The sequence below is a fragment of the Schistocerca nitens genome, chromosome 1 (genome assembly GCF_023898315.1).
Source record: "Schistocerca nitens isolate TAMUIC-IGC-003100 chromosome 1, iqSchNite1.1, whole genome shotgun sequence".
Classification (NCBI taxonomy): Eukaryota; Metazoa; Arthropoda; class Insecta; order Orthoptera; family Acrididae; genus Schistocerca; species Schistocerca nitens.
In genome coordinates this window covers 29,546,770-29,569,264 of record NC_064614.1, presented here as the reverse complement: position 1 = coordinate 29,569,264, position 22,495 = coordinate 29,546,770, and the positions used below count along the sequence as shown (strand labels likewise).

Genomic DNA, 22,495 nt, shown 5'->3' with positions numbered 1-22,495 from the left:
TGACAATTGCAAACGCTTTGGCTTCGCTCCTCAGCTCCCGCGTGCAGCTCTCACGACGCGCTGCCCTCGGAAGTTATCTGCCGCACGCCTTTCTGACATAGTGCGAGATTCGGCCTTGCAGCCAGCTGCCATTCCGACGTAGCCTCCGTGCAGGTCTTTAGCAAACGGTTCCTGTTGGAACACCACTTATAACCTTTCATGCCACTACAGCTTACTCAGTATTCGCGCCCCTTTAATTATGCTTTTTATACATGGACCTAACATAACGTTTATTCGTGATTCCCTGCTTTATCTAATAAATCAAATGATCACCTCCTTCGTCAATTGATGACTTTTTAAAACATGAAAAAGGACAAATTTCTTATGTTCACCTGTTAGCACACCTAAATGAATGGCAAGCCACCACTGAATGCCATACAACCATCATACCCAGTGCCACTGGTCACTATTATTCTTATTATTATTGTACTAATAAGGACCTTTAAAAAAAATCAGGCATGTGCCCTCCCTTAGTTTTAAGAGTGCAATGGTGGTATCAACTAATGTGGAGAAACTAGTGTAGTGTAGTGAAGTGTTCCCTTAGTGTTAACTCCCTTTCTAAATGTGTTTGGAGCGTGTGAATCTCCCCTCATACCCTCCCTGTGCTGAGTCCCAGTGCACGGACCTGGCCACGGCCTCGCCCCTTTCCCGCTGGCAGCCTGCGTGCTGCCCGCTGAGGACAACACAGCACGCCGCCCTGCGCCACTCGCCCCCGCAGTGACTCATCAGTGGTGATATGTTTACATTTTCAATTTATTTAAACAAAAGCAATAAAAAAGACATTTATACTTCATCTTAGCAACAAGAACACTTGGCATGTTTACCTAACACACTGCTATGTTTTGTTTTGATATTTTATGATGTTTTGATGTTTTATGATGATTCTTGTATACACAAATATTGTTGACATGGTAAATCCCTTTGCGACCCTTAGGAGGTCTTCAGAGTATCTACACCCTCCCATAGGTTAAGACCCTTGCTGTCTTCTGTGAGGGCCATTCTTAATCAAGTGATGTTTAATTTGTTTTGCAAACTAAAATTGTTTACATTTAAATAATGATTACATTGAGCGAATTCACATATGTTCTCCGCTCCCACGGAAGGGAGAGGAGTGTAAAGGATGAGCCATACAGTAGGAGATTTTACTTTATTATATGAGCTTTCAAATGGTAATTTCATTTTTCAATTGTGGCTAAGCCACGGCCGGCAGTGTTAGCTGCCTGTAAATTCTTTCGTCTCACTGTCTACTAACAGGAAGTAAGCACCCAGAAAGGGCACCTTGGCCACTCGCCTCTCTCATGTGCTTACGAGGTAACGCCACCCCAGGCGTTGCTTAGCAGGCAACGCTCTGGAAAGTTCCATGCCGTCCGCACGGTTTTCTCGATGTTACCAAAAACAGCAGGAGTTTGGTTTGGAAAGATAAACAGTTGATTATTCCCGAACTGCAGTCAAAATTTCATGGCAATACTTCGTTACCAGAAGAAGTAATAAACTTAAATACTCCATACCAATTCTTCAAACATATATTTCCATCTAAATTGTTTGATCTAATTGTCGAAGAGTCTCATAGATACAGTGTGCAGTGTAATCCTGATAGACCAATAGATTTATCCTGTGATGACATAAAAAATTTATAGGCATCTGTCTCGTAATGTCAATAGTTCATGTACCTAATACGAGGGATTACTGGGGAGAAGTTACTGGTACTCATCTGATCAAGACAACAATGACAGTGAATCAGTATGAGCAAATACGTAAGTTTCTTCACTTCAATGACAACAGTGCAATGATACCCAGGGGTGAAAAGGGTCATGATAGACTCTTCAAGATAAGACCCATAATAGAATTGATGAGATCTTGGTTTCAAACAATACCTGTTGAGGAGTGTGTTTCTGTTGATGAACAGATATGTTCAACAAAGGCTAGAAGTTATTTGAAACAATACATGCCAAACAAGCCTCATAAATATGGATACAAATTTTTTGGTATTAGTGGCATATCTGGTTATGCCTACGATTTTGAGATTTTCACTGGAGATGAAAATGAACCAGAAAAAAGAGTGACTGGGGAGGAAGACTTGGGAGCAAGTGCAAATGTTGTAGTTTGACTCAGTAGGATACTACCAAGAAATATGAACCACAAACTGTACTGTGACAATTATTACACAAGTCTGCCACTGCTTGTATGGTTACATAAACAAGGAATTTACTCACTTGGGACAGTCAGAAGAAACAGAGTGCCAGACTGCAAGCTCCCTTCAGAAGCTGAGCTGAAGAAAATGGCACGAGGTGCATCAGTAGAGCGCGTCGCAACAGTGGATGGTATCGACATATCAAATGTAGTGTGGAAAGATAACAAGAGTGTGATGTTGCTTTCTACACTTGCTGGACAGCAGCCAATTCATGAAGCAGGGAGGTATGACAAAAAAACAAAGTCAAGAATAACAATACCTTGTCCACAAATAATTAAGCTCTACAATAAACATATGGGAGGTGTTGACCTTCTTGACAGCATAATGGGTCGACATAAAATTCTTGTGAAAAGTCGAAAATGGTATATAAGATTGTTTTACCATCTCCTGGACATGGGAGTCGTCAATTCCTGGCTGTTGTATAGGAGAGTAGCAGAAACCAAAGGGATTAGGAGAACTATGAAACTCTCCGAATTTCGAATGGAAATTGCTCACTGTTTGTGTCGCTCAGGTCAAACTTCAGCAAAACGTGGAAGGCCAAGTAATGAACTCGAAAACCAAATACAAGCTAAGAAGACAAAGGGGCCCACAGCACATGTACCTCCACAAGATGTAAGGCTGGATCAAGTAGGTCACCTGCCTTCGTACTTGCAAGTGAGACAGAGGTGCAAAATGCCAGGATGCAAGGGATTTTCCTGGTTTCAGTGTAATAAATGTGCAGTTGCATTGTGTTTGCACAAACAAAAGAACTGTTTTCAAACTTTTCATGTTAAGTGATTATCACATGCTTGGGTACAAACCTGTTGGAACTAGATACCTTATTGTTCATATATAAAAGTGTATAAAATATACAATAAATGCTCAATATTTACAACATTAATGTCCTATTTATTATTTTAGGATTTTTCCCTTCCTATACAAAGTATTTAATCATAATCAACAATTAAATTACGAGAGATTTGGTCAAAATTGAGGGAGCAAAATAAGCACATTTATTGTGGCTCGTAAGGTGTTAACTCAAAATGTAGCTGATCAGCTACAAAGCGATTTTCAACAATAGTGCTTTGTTAATTTAATTTAAAAAATTTTTCAATATTTTTTTCGAAATGTAGGCACTATAAACTAAACATGGCAATTTTTACAGCTTGAAATAAAAAATCATGCATTTAAGGGTTAAGATAGAGTGATGTTGTATAATGTTTCTGTAGGGGCAGTTTGCTACCGGAGTCAATATGGTATTATTTGTGATACGATGTAATTTTCAGTATTTGAACCAGAACTTATGTTCCTTATTTTCATTTATATACTATGTGATAATTTTTTCCTATTACTCTTTTTCACCTGTGGCTACAAAGAAGGTTTTTAAGGCGGGGATGTAAGGGATCCGTGATCCCATGAACATAGATGCTAGTATCAGACACCCAGGTCGATAGTAGACAGGAGTCGATTGTCAAGTGCTGCAGGAGGCAGCGAGACGAGTGTCGAGTGAGGAGGCAGTGAGAGGAGTGTCGAGTGAGAAGTGGTGCTGGAGAGACAGTCAAGAATGGTGGTCAAGTGAGTTGTAAACAGTAAAATTCACCAGAGTATGACGAGTGAGTACGTCCCCCTGATCGTCGTGAGGCTGACCCTCACTAATACCGATTCGCGATTGATATGAAACAGAACGTGACAAGTGCCGAATTAATGTGTTTCGCGTCAACCGCGTCGGCCAGCAACAACCATGGATTGCAGTGAGGATTGTTGTGAATGTTAACCAACAGCATTGCGTGTGACGAAGTACTGAAAATCAGCAACCAATAAAAAGATATAACTGTAATTAGACGTGTAAGGTGAAGGTAGCAACTGCATCAGAATTTGTGTGTTACTGGAAAATATATATCAGTTTGTACATCGCAACCTTTGTGGTCCTTCAAAATATCCACGGGTGTACTGCCGGTCTACAGTGTCCAACGGGCACAATATTTCGGCGATCATACATGTTGCCATCATCAGGTGAACTGACGGACTGAGCTCCTGTGAACGTGCCGGCACGGAGATCCGTACACTATGGCTGCTCAGGGGGAACTGGGTTCGGTCGCGGCGGCGGCCGATTTAAATACCCTCCGCGCCCGCGGAGCGCTCGCTCCGCCGTCCGCGCCCCGCGCCACGGTTACGTGGTGGAACAGATTGCGACGGCGTCTGAGATGACGTCGGTGTGATGGCACTGTCCGCCTTGATTGTCACAACTATACGTTTGCTCGATTTACTCTTGATTAACCCAATTGCTGGTTCCCAAGCCTTGCAAAGATTATAGCCACAGTCACGGTTTATGAGGTCGTCATTGGTGTGAATTTCGATGGCCTCTCTAACAACGCTGTCCCAGTATCTCGACATCTGGACCAGAATCCTCGTGTGTCACCTCGGAAGACAACGCACACTGATCTGTATTTGCACGCAGACAGCTGCCACCACCCTTCACAGAGGAATGGGATGCTTAAAACTCTAGTACATAGGGCGCGCACTATCTCTGACGCAGAGAGTCTACCCCAGAAATTGGAACATCTGAGAACTGTATTTCGAAAAAATGGGTACTCAGAGTGGCAGATTCAACGTGCTCTCCGCCCACCCACTACAGCACAACCTGTGGAGATGGATGAAATCACGAGGGAGGAGGTAGGTACTGCATTTATCCCATATACAGGCGCACTCTCGGGGAAAACCTCCCGCATTTTGAAGAAACACCGGGTCGGAACTGTGATTTGTCCTCCGAATAAAACTCATGCACTGGTGGGGAGTGCCAAAGATGACCTCGGTTTGAGGAAGGCCAGCGTGTACCAGATTCCGTGTCAATGTGGCAAGTCGTATATTGGTCAGACGATGCGTACCATCGAGGATCGATGCCGTGAACACCAGAGGCACACTCGACTGATGTATCCGAGCAAGTCGGCGGTCGCTGAACATTGTTTGTCAGAAAATCACGCTATGGAGTATGAATGCACGAGGATTCTGGTACAGACGTCGAGATACTGGGACAGTGTTGTTAGAGAGGCCATCGAAATTCGCACCAATAACGACCTCATAAACCGTGACTGTGGCTATAATCTTAGCAAGGCTTGGGTTAATCAAGAGTAAATTGAGCAAATGTATAATTGTGACGACCACGGCGGACAGAGCCATCACACCGATGTCATCTCAGACGCCGTCACAATCTGTTCCACCGCGCGACTGTGGCGCGGGGCGCGGACGGCGGAGTGAGCGCGCCGCGGGCGGAGGGTATTTAAATCGGCCGCCGCCGCGACCGAACCCAGTTCCCCCTGAGCAGCCATAGTGTACGGATCTCTGTGCCGGCACGTTCACAGGAGCTCAGTCCGTCAGTTCACCTGATGATGGCGACATGTATGATCGCCGAAATATTGTGCCCGTTGGACACTGTAGACCGGCAGTACACCCGTGGATATTTTGATTATCAAATACGCCGGGAGAAACTCAAGAATCACATTTGTGGTCCTTAATAATAGACAAACTTTCCATCATTCCACTATTCAGTTGCAAAACAGCTGCACTCGGTTGAAATACCCCAGAAACCACAGCAGAAAAACCGATAGCCTTTCATCCATTAAGCACACGGTCATATAATCATAATAATTAACTGTTTGGCGGCTTTGGTAAATTATACATAAAACCCAGTAAAGAATTTAATCGGGAGTGTTTCACTGTCATCACCAGGTGGAACTCGTGGTTTGAAAGTGTCGAGTAACTTGGAGAATATCTCTGTGATATAGTAGAATTTGTTGAAACTGTTGAAGATGAGAGTGTAGCTGTCAATTATTTTAAAGTTTTGACTTCTGCTGAAGCAAAAAAAAAAAAAAAAATTCAATGGCTAGCTATTTTTCTTGTTGAGCACTGCTCAAAATGTTGCAATTTGCTGCTGACATTAGAGGGCTCCAAGATACCGTTAATTCATCTTCTGCAGTCTAAGCTTGGTGCCCTTGCTCAGAGCTTTAATTTACTACATGATGCATCCCCCCCCCCCCCCCAACCTGAGACAACCTCAAGAAAACTTCTTAAACTGCCAGAGCATATTCAAGTACAGTTAACATCACTCTTCCAGTCAGTAGGTAGAGCAAGTCTTACAAAACTGAACCACTTGCTGGAGTGTGATTCAGGAAAAATTGTCATTTCTTCTATAGGTAAATTGTTTGATACGAGAAACATAATAAAAGGCAATTTAGACAGTGCTGAAATCTCTCAGCTGATAAAGAAAATTCCCATTCTGTAAGAACTTCCAACGTCAGAATTTCTTGTACCATACACATTGTTTAGGGATTTAGTAGCTAGTTCTTGTAGAGAAGGTAAAGATGTTGATGTGATTGGTATTCTTCTATCCCTGAAAGCAGAGTATGGACTTTTTGTGGAAGCTGCAGTGAAGGCTTTGTGGATCCCAGTCAGTAATGTTGACAGTGAGAGATTATTTTCTAGATATTGCAATATAATGCCTGACAGGTGAACAGCTCTGACTCCCAGTAATATGGAAGTAGTGGTATCCTTGTCTTTCTCAGATTGACTTGTGTGTTGTGTACATAGACTAGGACAAGATAAATGTTTTCCAAACTTTCATGGTTTGGTATTTGTGTTTTAATAAGATTTATAATTTTTATGCTTTTTCAATTTATGTAAAATAAAAGATTTTTCACTGCAAATGTCCCATAAATGTATTTCCTTTACCTTTTACTGCTGAAAAGTGGAAATAAAATTTAGCGAAATTATTGATGAAATGGAAAAAAAAACTAGCAAAAAAATACTGACATAACTTTTTAAAAATGACGAAATCGGGCAAAAATTTTCGCCACAAACAGGTGCCTCTACTCATGAGGTATCACGTGACTTCACATGGAGAGGGCACAGGGTGCAGCAGTGCATTGGCAGTGACTGTATATGGTCACACAAGAGACTCCGCAGGATAGTGGCTGAAAGCAGTAATGTGGAAGGGGCAATGTGGCCTACTGCACAATATAAAGGTGGAAGCGTCATCATCCAGAAGACATTTCAGTTCAGACAGCCGCCCAGGTGGGACATCTGTGCAGCTCACATCCCAGCCTGGACTTGTAGTACTATGTTAGATCTATGAGAAAAGCCAAGTATGAAATACATTGTCAATGACAAAAAGGGCAACTGTAATAACAAAAGAGACAATGGTAAGGTCTTGAGGCATGGCAAGAGGAGCCACAGACCTGGAAGCAGGCTGGCCGAAGCCTGGCTGATAGGCAGCTATGCATAACAAGTCAAAAGCCGTAAGCCATAAACACACAAAGAGGGCCATGTGTACTTCTAACAAAGGAGTCCTCAATAAAGACTGGAATTATAACTAATAAGCATACAACACTTCTGGCTAGAGAGAGAGCATTTCAGACAATTTACACTGTTTTTTATATTCTGTAAAATGAAATTGAAAAATGTTGGACTATTCTGATTTAAAAAAAAGCAAAAATACGGAAAGGACCTGAACACGGTATATCCAGCGTGGTAGCTGTAGACCTTAACTGCTGCGCCATGCTCACTTGGCTGGAACATGTCTAACGTTACGTGCATTACAGTGCGCAGTGAACTTCAGAATCAATTTTCTTGAAAACCAAGGCTCGTCACTAAAAAAGCGGATAGCCTCATACTCAGGGCATATCCCTCTACTACAACATATCCAACACCCATCGAAAACCGTTACTTAAATTTCTGATGGTCCCCTTGTTAGCCACGTATCTCCTTCTAGGGGATTTTGCACAATCAGGAATAGTGTACTTTCATTCGGGTCACTTTCTCAGTTTTGCTCAGATGAGCTTCAAGGATTGTAGTTACTGAAGTCTTGCATATTTGTTCCTATATTTCCCGACCGAGTTTCCTGTAGTTTGTGTCGTTTTCATTTGACTACCCTTACATGTAGCATCTATGGACACTTTTTGTCCGCGCTCTTGCACAGATTACCTTGTACAATGTAGACAGTAATAAAATGTGTACTATACATGGGATTCCATGTGGTTATTAAGGCTATGTTTGCTCTTAAACCTCTTCTGACACACATCACAGCCAAATGGGCATTCTCCAGTGTGGACACAAATGTGCCGCACCAGGGTAGAATTCCGTGTAAATTTCTAATGGCAGACGCTGCAGCTGAATGGGCTGTCACCTGTGTGCCTCCGTGAGTGGAGCTTGAGGCTGGTACTCCGTGTAAATGTCTTGTGACAGACACAACAGATGTATGGACGTTCACCAATGTGCACTTGTGAGTGATTCTTCAAGTGGATCTGACTCCTAAATGACTTGCCACACTCATCACAGATGTACGGACGTTCATTTGCGTGCATATATGAATGAACCCTCAGGTTGCTGCTGGTCTTAAATCTCTTCTGACACACATCACAACTATATGGACGTTCACCCATGTGCAGATGTGAATGATTCTTCAGGTCACTACTGTTCGTTAAGCCTTTATGACACACACTACAACTATGTGCACGTTCACCTGTATGCAGCAGCACATGCCTCTTCAGGGTGCCACTTTCTGTAAATGTCTTGTTGCAAATATCACAACTATACGGGCGTTCATCAACGTGCTTCAGCAAATGCCTTAGCGTGTTAGCATATATGAAAGTCCTGCTGCAAAAGTCACAGCTGTATGGATGTTCATCTGCGTGGAGACGAGAATGATTCTCCAGGTCGCTGCTGTTCATGAATCCCTTCTGACACACACAACAACTATATGGACGCACACCCGTGTGCAGATGTGAATGATTCTTCAGGTCACTACTGTTTGTGAAGCCCGTATGACACACACTACAACGATGTGGACATTCACCTGTATGCAGCAACACTTGCCTTCTCAGGTTGCTGCTGTTGTGAAATGTCATGTTGCAAACATAACAACTGTAAGGGAGTTCTGCACTGTGTAGACAGGAATGGATCTTCAAGTTGTTTCTATTCTTGAATGTTTTTCTGCAAATGTCACAGCTGTATGGGTGCTCATGCAGACGGGAATGCCTCTTCAAGCTGTCACTCCTTGAGAATATTTTGTGGCACACACTGCAAGAATGCAGCATGTCATCTCCTTTATTACCACAGGAGGCTTCCCGGTTGGAGGTGCATGGTACGTTGTGGTCTGTTCCTGCAGTTAGTCCAACTCTGGCAATTAAACTGCCACTGATATTAATACTGCTGCCATCCTCCATGTCATCAGGGTGAAAACTGCAAAATTGCAGAGGGAAAAAAATGTCAGTAAGTTTTGTTAAATGGTAAAATATTCTAAATGAAAAATAATAATAAACTGTCTCACATAATTCTCAACAAGAAACTACATGTATCAAAGACTAAACAAGGCTATAAATGAGCAACAGAATACTTTGACATTGCAGATTTACTTTCTTCTCCAATTGTGGATCATATGCGTACAATTATAGGTACAACAAGTTTAATAACTCGTACAAAATTTGCACTCACTCACTCATCATGTTCTGTGGACTGTACTGTGAATGAGAATCTTCAATAACAGTGAATGAGTCAACATACATTTCTTTATACAGGAAGCAGCTGTCAAAAACTATATTACCAGTTAACTATTGTTAAACTGCTTTAAATTCTTTCTGCTTATCCAGAAGAGAATCCTAATTAACAGGAAAACTGCTAATTTAGCAAAAGCTGCTTTTATGTCAGTCACAGTAAACAGATGTCATTTCTGTAGGATTTCCTTATCTAAGTACAAGGATATCTATGAGGGTTGTCCAGAAAGTTCCGATCAGTAGCGAAACGGAAACCACAGTGAAAACCAGAAACATTTTATTTTAAACAGTTAGGTACACCTTCCACCCACTTCTCTACATAGTCGCCACTCCAACTTCGAATTCTGTCACAGTGTTGTATCAACTTTCCAATATCCTAATCATAGAAAGCAGCTGCCTGTGCTTTTCGCCAGTTATCTGCAGCTCATTGTCTGTGGAAAAATGTTGTCTCCATAGTCAGCAGTTCTTGTGAGCAGAGATGAGATGCTCACTGTTCACTCAAAACTGACAAGAGCGACACGACACTATCAACAGGCATACTAGAGACACCACCCAGCACATCTGTGCAAAGCTTTACTGGATTTTCTCAGTGGTTTCCATTTCACGACCGGTCAGAATTTACTTTCTGGACAACCCTATTATTAAAAAAAGGAGTTCTCTGTACACTAAGTCTAAACAAATACTTGAACAAAGAACTACATATCAGAATAATTAAAAAGAAGAACTGAAGGAAGCTGAACAATACCTTTCAGATTCACTGCCACAACTTACTGACTCCATTTCAAATTTGAGGACCTGAAACATAATAAAAATAATAATAATAATAATAATAATAATAATAATAATAATAATAAACCCCGTGGAGGCCCGGGAAAAGAATAGGCCTCCGGTATGTTCTGCCAGTCGTAAAAGGCGACGAAAAGAACAAACCACTAATAGGGCTAACCCCCCTTTTAGTGTGATTACTTGGTTCAGGACAGAACTAAAGAAGCCTCGGACAAGCGCCGTCATGGTCGGGGACGGCGCTTGAACCCTATGCCCGCCCACAATGGTAATGACACTGCTAGCCAACTGGAAAATGATTTAAACCCAAATAGAGGTGTTTTGCAGGATATGCTTCCTGCAACCACCCTAGAAGGAAAACAAAGACAGAGGATGAGATGGTCAGATGAAGTTAATCGACACCTCATGTTCTGTTATTACCAAGCAACAAACCTAGGAACCAACACAACTGGATACAGATCACAAGTATACACAACATTTATTACCAGATACCCAGAATTAAAATTTTTAACAGAACAACGTCTAGCTGATCAGATTCGTGTAATAATAAAAAATAACAGGATACCCCAGTCAGAATTAGAAAACATCAAACAACAAGTACAACAAATACTGGAACAAAATAATGTGCAATTAGAAGAAGAAGAAAATACAGTAATGGACTCAAACATCCCAGAGCAAACAAACAAAGAACAACACGCATCAATTAAACAATCAGAGGAAAATGAAATTTTAAGACAGCCACCAGCACAAGCACAAATAGAACACGAAGTGACACACATGTTAGATATAGAAGAAAAATTTCAGTTGACATATATAGAATACAAAGACACAAATACAGACATTAGACCATTCTTGCATAGACCACCAAATAGCCCACAAGTCGAAACAACAATAAAAACTATCAACACAATCATACACAACAAAATAAATGAATACACAACTATGGAAGAGTTACAACTACTGGTTTATGTAGGAGCACTCACTACACTAAATATACACACTAGGCAGAGATCAGAACCAACCAACACACAGAAGAAACCCACAAAACCAGCATGGCAACACAGGCTACAGATCAGAATAGAAAAACTGAGAAAAGACATCGGACAGTTAACACAATTTATAAGAAATGAAATATCAGACAAAAAACGAAAAAGGTTAGGTAAAATCTCACAACAAGAAGCAATAGAGCAATTAGATGAAAAGAAGCAAAAATTACAAGCTTTGGCGAAACGACTTAGAAGATACAAAAAAAGTGAAAATAGAAGGAAACAAAACCAAACATTCAACACAAACCAAAAGAAATTTTACCAAACAATAGATAACACACACATAAAAATAGACAATCCACCAAACATAAGAGACATGGAACACTTCTGGAGCAGCATATGGTCAAACCCGGTACAACATAACAGGCATGCACGGTGGATACAAGCAGAAACAGATACATACAAGATGATACCACAAATGCCTGAAGTGATAATTTTGCAACATGAAGTCACCCGAGCAATTAATTCTACGCACAATTGGAAAGCCCCTGGAAATGATAAAATAGCAAATTTCTGGCTAAAGAAGTTCACCTCAACACATTCACATCTAACTAAATTATTTAACAGTTACATTGCAGACCCATACATATTCCCTGATACACTTACACATGGAATAACTTATCTGAAACCTAAAGATCAAGCAGACACAGCAAACCCAGCAAAATATCGCCCCATAACATGCCTACCAACAATATACAAAATATTAACTTCAGTCATTACACAGAAATTAATGACACATACAACACAGAACAAAATTATAAATGAAGAACAAAAAGGCTGCTGCAAAGGAGCGCGAGGATGTAAAGAGCAACTGATAATAGATGCAGAGGTGACATATCAAGCTAAAACTAAACAAAGGTCTCTACACTACGCATACATTGATTACCAAAAAGCTTTTGATAGTGTACCCCACTCATGGTTACTACAAATATTGGAAATATACAAAGTAGATCCTAAATTGATACAGTTCCTAAACATAGTAATGAAAAACTGGAAAACCACACTTAATATCCAAACAAATTCAGATAATATCACATCACAGCCAATACAGATTAAGCGTGGAATATACCAAGGAGACTCATTAAGTCCTTTCTGGTTCTGCCTTGCTCTGAACCCACTATCCAACATGCTAAATAATACAAATTATGGATACAATATTACTGGAACATACCCACACAAAATCACACATTTGCTATACATGGATGATCTAAAACTACTGGCAGCAACAAATCAACAACTCAACCAATTACTAAAGATAACAGAAGTATTCAGCAATGATATAAGTATGGCGTTTGGAACAGACAAATGTTAGAAAAATAGCATAGTCAAGGGAAAACACACTAAACAAGAAGATTACATATTGGATAACCACAGCGACTGCATAGAAGCGATGGAAAAAACGGATGCCTATAAATATCTAGGATACAGACAAAAAATAGGAATAGATAATACAAATATTAAAGAAGAACTAAAAGAAAAATATAGACAAAGACTAACAAAAATACTGAAAACAGAATTGACAGCAAGAAACAAGACCAAAGCTATAAATACTTATGCCATACCAATATTGACCTACTCATTTGGAGTAGTGAAATGGAGTAACACAGACCTAGAAGCACTCAATACACTTACACGATCACAATGCCATAAATATAGAATACATCACATACATTCAGCAACAGAAAGATTCACATTAAGCAGAAAGGAAGGAGGAAGGGGATTTATCGATATAAAAAACCTACATTATGGACAGGTAGACAATTTAAGAAAATTCTTTATAGAACGAGCAGAAACTAGCAAAATACACAAAGCAATCACTCATATAAATACATCGGCTACACCACTACAATTTCATAACCACCTCTACAACCCGTTAGACCACATAACATCAACAGATACGAAGAAAGTAAATTGGAAAAAGAAAACACTTCATGGCAAGCACCCGTATCATCTAACACAGCCACACATCGATCAAGACGCATCCAACACATGGCTAAGAAAAGGCAATATATACAGTGAGACGGAAGGATTCATGATTGCAATACAGGATCAAACAATAAACACCAGGTATTACAGCAAGCATATTATTAAAGATCCCAATACTACAACAGATAAATGCAGACTTTGTAAACAACAAATAGAAACAGTAGATCACATCACAAGCGGATGTACAATACTAGCAAATACAGAATACCCCAGAAGACATGACAATGTCGCAAAAATAATACATCAACAGCTTGCCTTACAACATAAACTTTTAAAACAACAAGTTCCTACATACAAGTATGCACCACAAAATGTACTGGAGAATGATGAATACAAATTATACTGGAACAGAACCATTATAACAGATAAAACAACGCCACATAACAAACCTGACATCATACTCACCAATAAAAAGAAGAAATTAACACAACTAATCGAAATATCCATACCCAATACAACAAATATACAAAAGAAAACAGGAGAAAAAATTGAAAAATACATCCAACTGGCTGAGGAAGTCAAAGACATGTGGCATCAGGATAAAGTTGACATCATACCAATTATACTATCAACTACAGGAGTCATACCACACAATATCCACCAGTACATCAATGCAATAGAGCTACATCCAAACGTATATATACAACTACAGAAATCAGTAATTATTGATACATGTTCAATTACCCGAAAGTTCCTAAATGCAATATAACACATACCATACAGTTAAAAGGAAGTGACGCCTGATCAAGGTCCGCGTCACTTTTCATTTTTAACCAGACTTAACGTCTGAGAAAGTAAAGAATAATAATAATAATGCAGGAGTAGGTTTAATAATGAATAAAAAAATAGGAGTGCGGGTTAGCTACTACAAACAGCATAGTGAACACATTATTGTGGCCAAGATAGACACAAAGCCCATGCCTACTACAATAGTACAAGTTTATATGCCAACTAGCTCTGCAGATGATGAAGAAATTGATGAAATGTATGACGAGATAAAAGAAATTATTCAGGTAGTGAAGGGAGACGAAAATTTAATAGTCATGGGTGACTGGAATTCGTCAGTAGGAAAAGGGAGAGAAGGAAACATAGTAGGTGAATATGGATTGGGGGGAAGAAATGAAAGAGGAAGCCGCCTTGTAGAATTTTGCACAGAGCATAACTTAATCATAGCTAACACTTGGTTCAAGAATCATGAAAGAAGGTTGTATACCTGGAAGAATCCTGGAGATACTAAAAGGTATCAGATAGATTACATAATGGTAAGACAGAGATTTAGGAACCAGGTTTTAAATTGTAAGACATTTCCAGGGGCAGATGTGGATTCTGACCACAATCTATTGGTTATGAACTGCAGATTGAAACTGAAGAAACTGCAAAAAGGCGGGAATTTAAGGAGATGGGACCTGGATAAACTGAAAGAACCAGAGGTTGTACAGAGTTTCAGGGAGAGCATAAGGGAACAATTGACAGGAATGGGGGAAAGAAATACAGTAGAAGAAGAATGGGTAGCTCTGAGGGATGAAGTAGTGAAGGCAGCAGACGATCAAGTAGGTAAAAAGACGAGGGCTAATAGAAATCCTTGGGTAACAGAAGAAATATTGAATTTAATTGATGAAAGGAGAAAATATAAAAATGCAGTAAATGAAGCAGGCAAAAAGGAATACAACGTCTCAAAAATGAGATCGACAGGAAGTGCAAAATGGCTAAGCAGGGATGGCTAGAGGACAAATGTAAGGATGTAGAGGCTTGTCTCACTAGGGGTAAGATAGATACTGCCTACAGGAAAATTAAAGAGACCTTTGGAGAGAAGAGAACCACTTGTATGAATATCAAGAGCTCATATGGCAACCCAGTTCTAAGCAAAGAAGGGAAGGCAGAAAGGTGGAAGGAGTATATAGAGGGTTTATACAAGGGCGATGTACTTGAGGACAATATTATGGAAATGGAAGAGGATGTAGATGAAGATGAAATGGGAGATAAGATACTGCGTGAAGAGTTTGACAGAGCACTGAAAGACCTGAGTCGAAACAAGGCTCCAGGAGTAGACAACATTCCATTAGAACTACTGATGGCCTTGGGAGAGCCAGTCATGACAAAACTCTACCATCTGGTGAGCAAGATGTATGAGACAGGCGAAATACCCACAGACTTCAAGAAGAATATAATAATTCCAATCCCAAAGAAAGCAGGTGTTGACAGATGTGAAAATTACCGAACTATCAGTTTAATAAGTCACAGCTGCAAAATACTAACGCCAATTCTTTACAGACGAATGGAAGAATTGGTAGAAGCGGACCTCGGGGAAGATCAGTTTGGATTCCGTAGAAATGTTGGAACACGCGAGGCAATACTAACCTTACGACTTATCTTAGAAGAAAGATTAAGAAAAGGCAAACCTACGTTTCTAGCACTTGTAGACTTAGAGAAAGCTTTTGACAACGTTAACTGGAATACTCTCTTTCAAATTCTGAAGGTGGCAGGGGTAAAATACAGGGAGCGAAAGGCTATTTACAATTTGTACAGAAACCAGATGGCAGTTATAAGAGTCGAGGGGCATGAAAGGGAAGCAGTGGTTGGGAAAGGAGTGAGACAGGGTTGTAGCCTCTCCCCGATGTTATTCAATCTGTATATTGAGCAAGCAGTAAAGGAAACAAAAGAAAAATTTGGAGTAGGTATTAAAATCCATGGAGAAGAAATAAAAATTTGAGGTTCGCTGATGACATTGTAATTCTGTCAGAGACAGCAAAGGACTTGGAAGAGCAGTTGAACGGAATGGACCGTGTCTTGAAAGGAGGATATAAGATGAACATCAACAAAAGCAAAACGAGGATAATGGAATGTAGTCAAACTAAATCGGGTGATGCTGAGGGGATTAGATTAGGAAATGAGACACTTAAGTAGTAAAGGAGTTTTGCTATTTAGGGAGAAAATAACTGATGATGGTCGAAGTAGAGAGGATATAAAATGTAGACTGGCAATGGCAAGGAAATCGTTTCTGAAGAAGAGAAATTTGTTAACATCGAGTATAGATTTAAGTGTCAGGAAGTCGTTTCTGAAAGTATTTGTATGGAGTGTAGCCATTTATGGAAGTGAAACATGGACGATAACCAGTTTGGACAAGAAGAGAATAGAAGCTTTCGAAATGTGGTGCTACAGAAGAATGCTGAAGATAAGGTGGGTAGATCACGTAACTAATGAGGAGGTATTGAATAGGATTGGGGAGAAGAGAAGTTTGTGGCACAACTTGACTAGAAGAAGGGATCGGTTGGTAGGACATGTTTTGAGGCATCAAGGGATCACAAATTTAGCATTGGAGGGCAGTGTGGAGGGTAAAAATCGTAGAGGGAGACCAAGAGATCAATACACTAAGCAGATTCAGAAGGATGTAGGTTGCAGTAGGTACTGGGAGATGAAGAAGCTTGCACAGGATAGAGTAGCATGGAGAGCTGCATCAAACCAGTCTCAGGACTGTAGACCACAACAACAACAATAATAATAACCACCACCATCCGATATCATCACAGTAATTCTACAACTAGAGTATGTGAGGTAATCAGTAAGAAAGTAAACTTCAAATCAGTTCTGGAAGAATAACGAAACGGTGAAAAAGAGAGAGAGAGAGAGAGAGAGAGTAAGGCAGGAATTCTACGGGTCAAAGTGTGGAAGCAAAATACAATATTTGGATTACGGCACCCTTAGTGACTTGTGCAATGATAAATGACACACAGCACATGTACTGAAACATACTAGGTACACATGACTTCGATCAAGCTGGAAAGAGTGTAATGAACCAAGAAAGCAGAACAAGGTGATAAAGGAGGAGATTCTGGTAAATCTTCCCTCATGGCAGGTGTTGTTGGTTTGTGGTTGTTGCACGAGATACTTGTGCTCACTGAGCTAATTGAAAATGTGTGTAAGTGAGCAACATTGCTGTGTTCTGCTAAAGGTGATGAACAGCTACACTGCTAGTAACTATAAGACAGTAAACGTGCAAAAAGACATGTCCGCAACAGCACCAAATCTGCAGCAGTGCTGAAGCTGCTGTTCCATCTCAAACATGAAACTAAGTGGACAGGATGTGCCTATGGCTAGGTCTTTTATGGCTACACTGGCACCACATTCCTGTAAGCTTTAGACTCAAATAGAGGTGTTGCGAACTATGAGGTTTGTGAGTAAAGTAATGAGATTGGTATTTTATAAAACAAAGTTTTTATTTTTTTCCACCAACAGTACTGTCCCCTACAAAGCAGTTCCCTATGGCAGCTACACAGTGATAGAGTCATCATTCCTAGTCTTGGTGGCAGTGCTAAAGGCCCGAAATGGTAGGGCTTTTAACATTGCAGTCACATTCTTTTGAATGCTCTCCCAGGTCCCAAAATGGCATTTTTTCAGACATTTTTCAATTTCAGGAAAAGAAAGAATTCACAAGGACACAGGTCAGATAAATAAGGGGCTGTGGAACAACAGGAGTGCCTTTGAAAGTCAAAGTCTGCAGTCTCAGAGAGCTGAAACCACACTGCAAACAGCACCACCAGTGCATGATAGGGTGTGGCGACTGAGTGGGGGTAAGGAGGAGGCCGGGACGGGGAGGGGGAGGGATAGTTTGGTGGGAGTGGCGGTCAGTGAAGTGTTGCAGTTTGGACGGAGGGCAGGAGAGAAGGTACAGAGGGGGTAAGTAGCAGAAAGGAGAGGAATAAAAAGAAGAAATTAAAAGACTGGGTGTGGGGGTGAAATGATGGCTGTGTAGTGCTGGAATGGGAACAGGGAGGGGGCTGGGTGGGTGAGGACTGTGACTAATGAAGGTTGAGGCCAGGAGGGTTACAGGAACATAGGATGTATTGCAGGAAAAGTTCCAACCTGTGCAGTTCAGAAAAGCTAGTGTTGGTGGGAAGGATCCATATAGCACAGGCTGTGAAGCAGTCATTGAAATGAGGGATATCATGTTCGGCAGTGTGTTCAGCAACAGGGTGGTCCACTTGTTTTTTGACCACAGTTTGTTGGTGGCTGTTCATGCGGAGAGACAGCTTGTTGGTTGTCATGCCTACATAGAATGCAGCACAGTGGTTGCAGCTTAGCTTGTAAATGACATGACTGGTTTTGACAGGTAGACCTGCCTTTGACGAGATAGGTGAAGTTAGTGACCGGACTGGAGTAGGTGGTGGTAGGAGGATGTATGGGACAGGTCTTGCATCTAGGTCTATTACAGGGGTATGAGCCATGAGGTAAGGGATTGGAAGCAGGGTTGTGTAAGGATGGATGAGTATACTGTGTAGGTTCGGTGGACGGCAGAATACCATGGTAGGAAGGGTGGGAAGGATAGCGGGTAGGACATTTCTCATTTCAGGGCACGACGAGAGGTAATCAAAACCCTGGCATAGAATGTAATTCAGTTGCTCCAGTCCCGAATGGTACTGAGTTACAAGGGGAATGCTCCTCTGTGGCCGGACTGTGGGACTTTTGGAGGTGGTGAGAGACTGGAAAGGTAAGGCATGAGAGATTTGTTTTTGTACAAGGATGTGAGGATAATTACAGTGAAGGCTTCAGTGAGACCCTCAGTATATTTAGAGGGGGCACCAGTGGCCACGCTGTACGGAAGGGACTTCTTGGCATGGAATGGGTGGCAGCTGTTGAAGTGGAGCTATTGCTGGTGGTTAGTAGGTTTGATACGGACAGAGGTACTGATGTAGCCATCTCTGAGGTGGAGGTCAACATCTAGGAGGGTGGCTTGTTGGGTTGAGTAGGACCAGGTGAAGCAAATGGGGGAGAAGTTGTTGAGGTTCTTGAGGAATGTGAATAAGGTGTCCTAACTTTAAATCCACATAGCAAAGATGTCATCAATGAATCTGAACCAGGTGATGGGTTTAGGATTCTGGGTTTTTAGGAAGGATTCCTCTACATGGCTCATGAATAGGTTAGCACAGGATGGTGCCATGCGGGTCCCCATAGCCGTACCATGGATTTGTTTATAGGTAAGGCCTTCAAAGGAGAAGTAATTGGGGGTGAGGATATAGTTGGTCATGGAGACTTGGAAGGAGGTTGTTGGTTTAGAATCCATAGGGCATCTGGAAAGGTAGTGTTCGATAGCAGTAAGGCCATGAGCATTACGAATGTTAGTGTACAGGGAGGTGGCAACAATAGTGATGAGCAGGGCACCGTGTGGTAAAGGGACATGAACTGTGGAGAGCCGGTCAAGGAAATGGTTGGTATCTTTTGTATAGGAGAATAGGTTCCAGGTAATAGGTTGAAGGTGTTGGTCTACGAGAGCTGAGATTCCCTCAGTGGGGGCACAGTAACCGGCCACAATGAGGTGTCCTGGCTGGTTGGGTTTATGGACTTTAGGAAGCATGTAGAAGGTGGGAGTGCGGGGAGTGGTAGGGTTAAGTAGAGAGATGGACTCTGGGGAGGCATTCAGGGATGGACCTAAGGATTTGAGTAGTGACTATAGATCCTGGTGGATTACTGGAAAGGGATCACTGGGGCATGTGTTGTAGGTGGAAGTATCTGACAGCTGACGGAGTCCTTCTACCACGTAATCCTTGCGGTTCAAAGCAACGGTTGTGGAGCCTTTGTCTGCAGGTAGGATTATAAGGTCGGGATCAGTTTTTAGATGGTGGACTGCAGTTCTTTCTGCAGATGTAAGGTTAGTTTGCATGTTGTAAGGTTAGTTTGCATGTTGAGGGATTTGGGGAATGATGGTGAGGCAAGGTTCGAGGTTAAGAAATTCTGGAAAGTTAACAGGGGGTGGTTTTGAGGCAGTGGGGGTGGATCACAGTTGGATGGAGGAGTGAACTGAGTTAGGCAAGGTTCAATATTGGTCTTTGGTTGAGTCTGATTGGTCGGGTTGGTGGCGAAAAAGTGTTTCCACTGTAGGGACCGGGAGAAGGAGAGAAGGTCTTTAACTAGTCCTGCATGGTTGAATTTGGGAGTGGAGCAAAAGGTGATGCCTTTGGAAAGGGCTGATATTTCTGTGGGACTAAGGCTTCTGGAGGAAAGGTTCATAACTGTGTTGCAGGTATGTTTACGTTCTGGGTTCTGTGTGGTGGTGGCAGGGAGCTTTGGAGGGTGGGGTAATTGTAGTAGGTCTGTGAGACAGGGTTTGTCAGCTATGAGGGGGTGTGAGGGAAGTTTGGAGATTGTTGTGGAAGTGGTGGACAGTGGTACTCCGAGGTGGGAGTGAGCAGGATGGAGAGCTTTTCGAGGTGGCATTGTGCATGTAGCTCAAGTTACTGCAGGGCAAGAGTTTCAATGTGTGTTATGGGTACCAGGAATTTGGGATTACATTGCAGGAAAATTTTGTGGATGGAGAGAAGGTACTGCAAGGAGGATTGGGCTTGGTTGAAATGGTTTTGTAGGACTATGTTGATGAGGGTTAAGGATTGGCAGAATCTGAACAGGTGGAGATCATTGTGGAAGGAGGGGTGGCACCTTGTATGTAGAAGAGCAAGGTCCAAAGCCTGCTTGCTGAGACATACGAACCACCACTTTTTTTTTTCTAACAGATGCCTCCTGTCATGGCTCAGTTTCAATGGTCAGTGACACGAGTGACATGATTCACACCATATCCCTACAGCTCCACGAGGAAGGAAAGTGACAAAACTTGAGTAGTCTTTAATGGTTGCCACCATTTTGAATAAATTAGTAACCCCTCTCATAATGGAGGCAGCCAAAAAATGTTTCCAGATTTTGGTTTCTCAGTATGTTAGGCAACACTAGCAGGAAGTTTATTTTCTCTCAGAAATTTTGTTAACATTTTAAATTGTGATCATACTTTCAAGTAACTCAAAATAGAACCAATAGGGAAATAATGTATGCACCAATGGGTTGTTCATTATCATAGTGTCTGCAATCTGTCATGTGACTGATTGCTTATTAATTCCTACACAGTGTGTGATTTGCAGGAGGGGATGGGGGGATTTCCCCCCCTCTGCAGCAGACCATCCCCTCCTCTGGTTTTAGTTTATGCATCCCAACCTGGGATGTTTATTTCCCATGCACTGGTGTAGAACTTTACATATAATTTAAATTTGTGGAGCCGAACACTTAGAGTTTTTAATACAGTCTTACTATTAATATGTTTGCTTATTAATTTTGAAAAAGTGTTATGTAGTAGTTAAGCATTTCAAAACATTTAGAACTAAATCATCATTCTTATGCTGTCATTGTTGCTTTCGTCTAAGGTGCGTCATCCGTTTACTTGCGAGGGAAGTAGTGTGGCAGTCACACCGCAACAGTAATACCACAGAGATGGGCGAGCTGGGGGCTGAAATTCCCACCCCGAGCCCTGACGCAGGGTGGTGACCGGCCCGGTACCTGTGTGAACATTTACCGTTAGGCCACCTTTTGGCAATGGTATGACGCGGACTAACGCGCCTGGGACGAAAGCACAAAGTAGTGCGAAGTGAGCAACGGTACCTACCAGACGGGATCAGACAGTATGACTTCGCTAGCCGCGAACCACGTGGGTGGAGCTTGACACAGGCTCCCCAGCATCACGTACTCCTCATTAATTGGTGCCGTTCATTCGTTGCCTCGCGTCTGCCAAACACACGGCGAACTTCAGATGTTCCCACTCCAATAGCTTCATTAGGAAGTTGAATGTGTCCGGGCCTGTAAGAACTACGGAATTTCAGGATGTCATTCAAACAAATCAAAATTTCTGATTTCCTTAAGAGCCTGATACATGTACAAACTCTGACAGTTAGTATACTAAAAGAGTTAAAATAGACAGTGAATGAAAAAAAGAAAATGGTAATGATGGTGCTAATACAGGAGAAGAGACTGAATCTCCGGTGACTGACAACTGTGACACGTCTCAAGGTAGGAATGGGAGTAACAGTACCCTTGAGATTATAGTAGCAAATTGTGTTGCCTTATCACGTTTCCAAAACTGGCAAAAGGCTAAGCCATGGCTGTTCGTAAATGAC

At 41.6% G+C, this 22,495-nt stretch overlaps 1 protein-coding gene across 1 annotated transcript in view; it reads right to left on the bottom strand.

Annotated features, from left to right (window-relative positions):
* The window catches only part of LOC126240717 (zinc finger protein 239-like), a 156,832-nt gene that overhangs the window by 97,781 nt on the left and 36,556 nt on the right, over nucleotides 1-22,495 (bottom strand). Inside the window, exons 5-6 of the mRNA XM_049947946.1 lie at nucleotides 10,499-10,548; nucleotides 8,388-9,442 (exon numbers count right to left, since the gene is read on the bottom strand). Of these exons, the coding sequence (XP_049803903.1) occupies nucleotides 8,388-9,442; nucleotides 10,499-10,548 (1,105 nt within the window). The remainder of the gene's footprint in view (nucleotides 1-8,387; nucleotides 9,443-10,498; nucleotides 10,549-22,495) is intronic.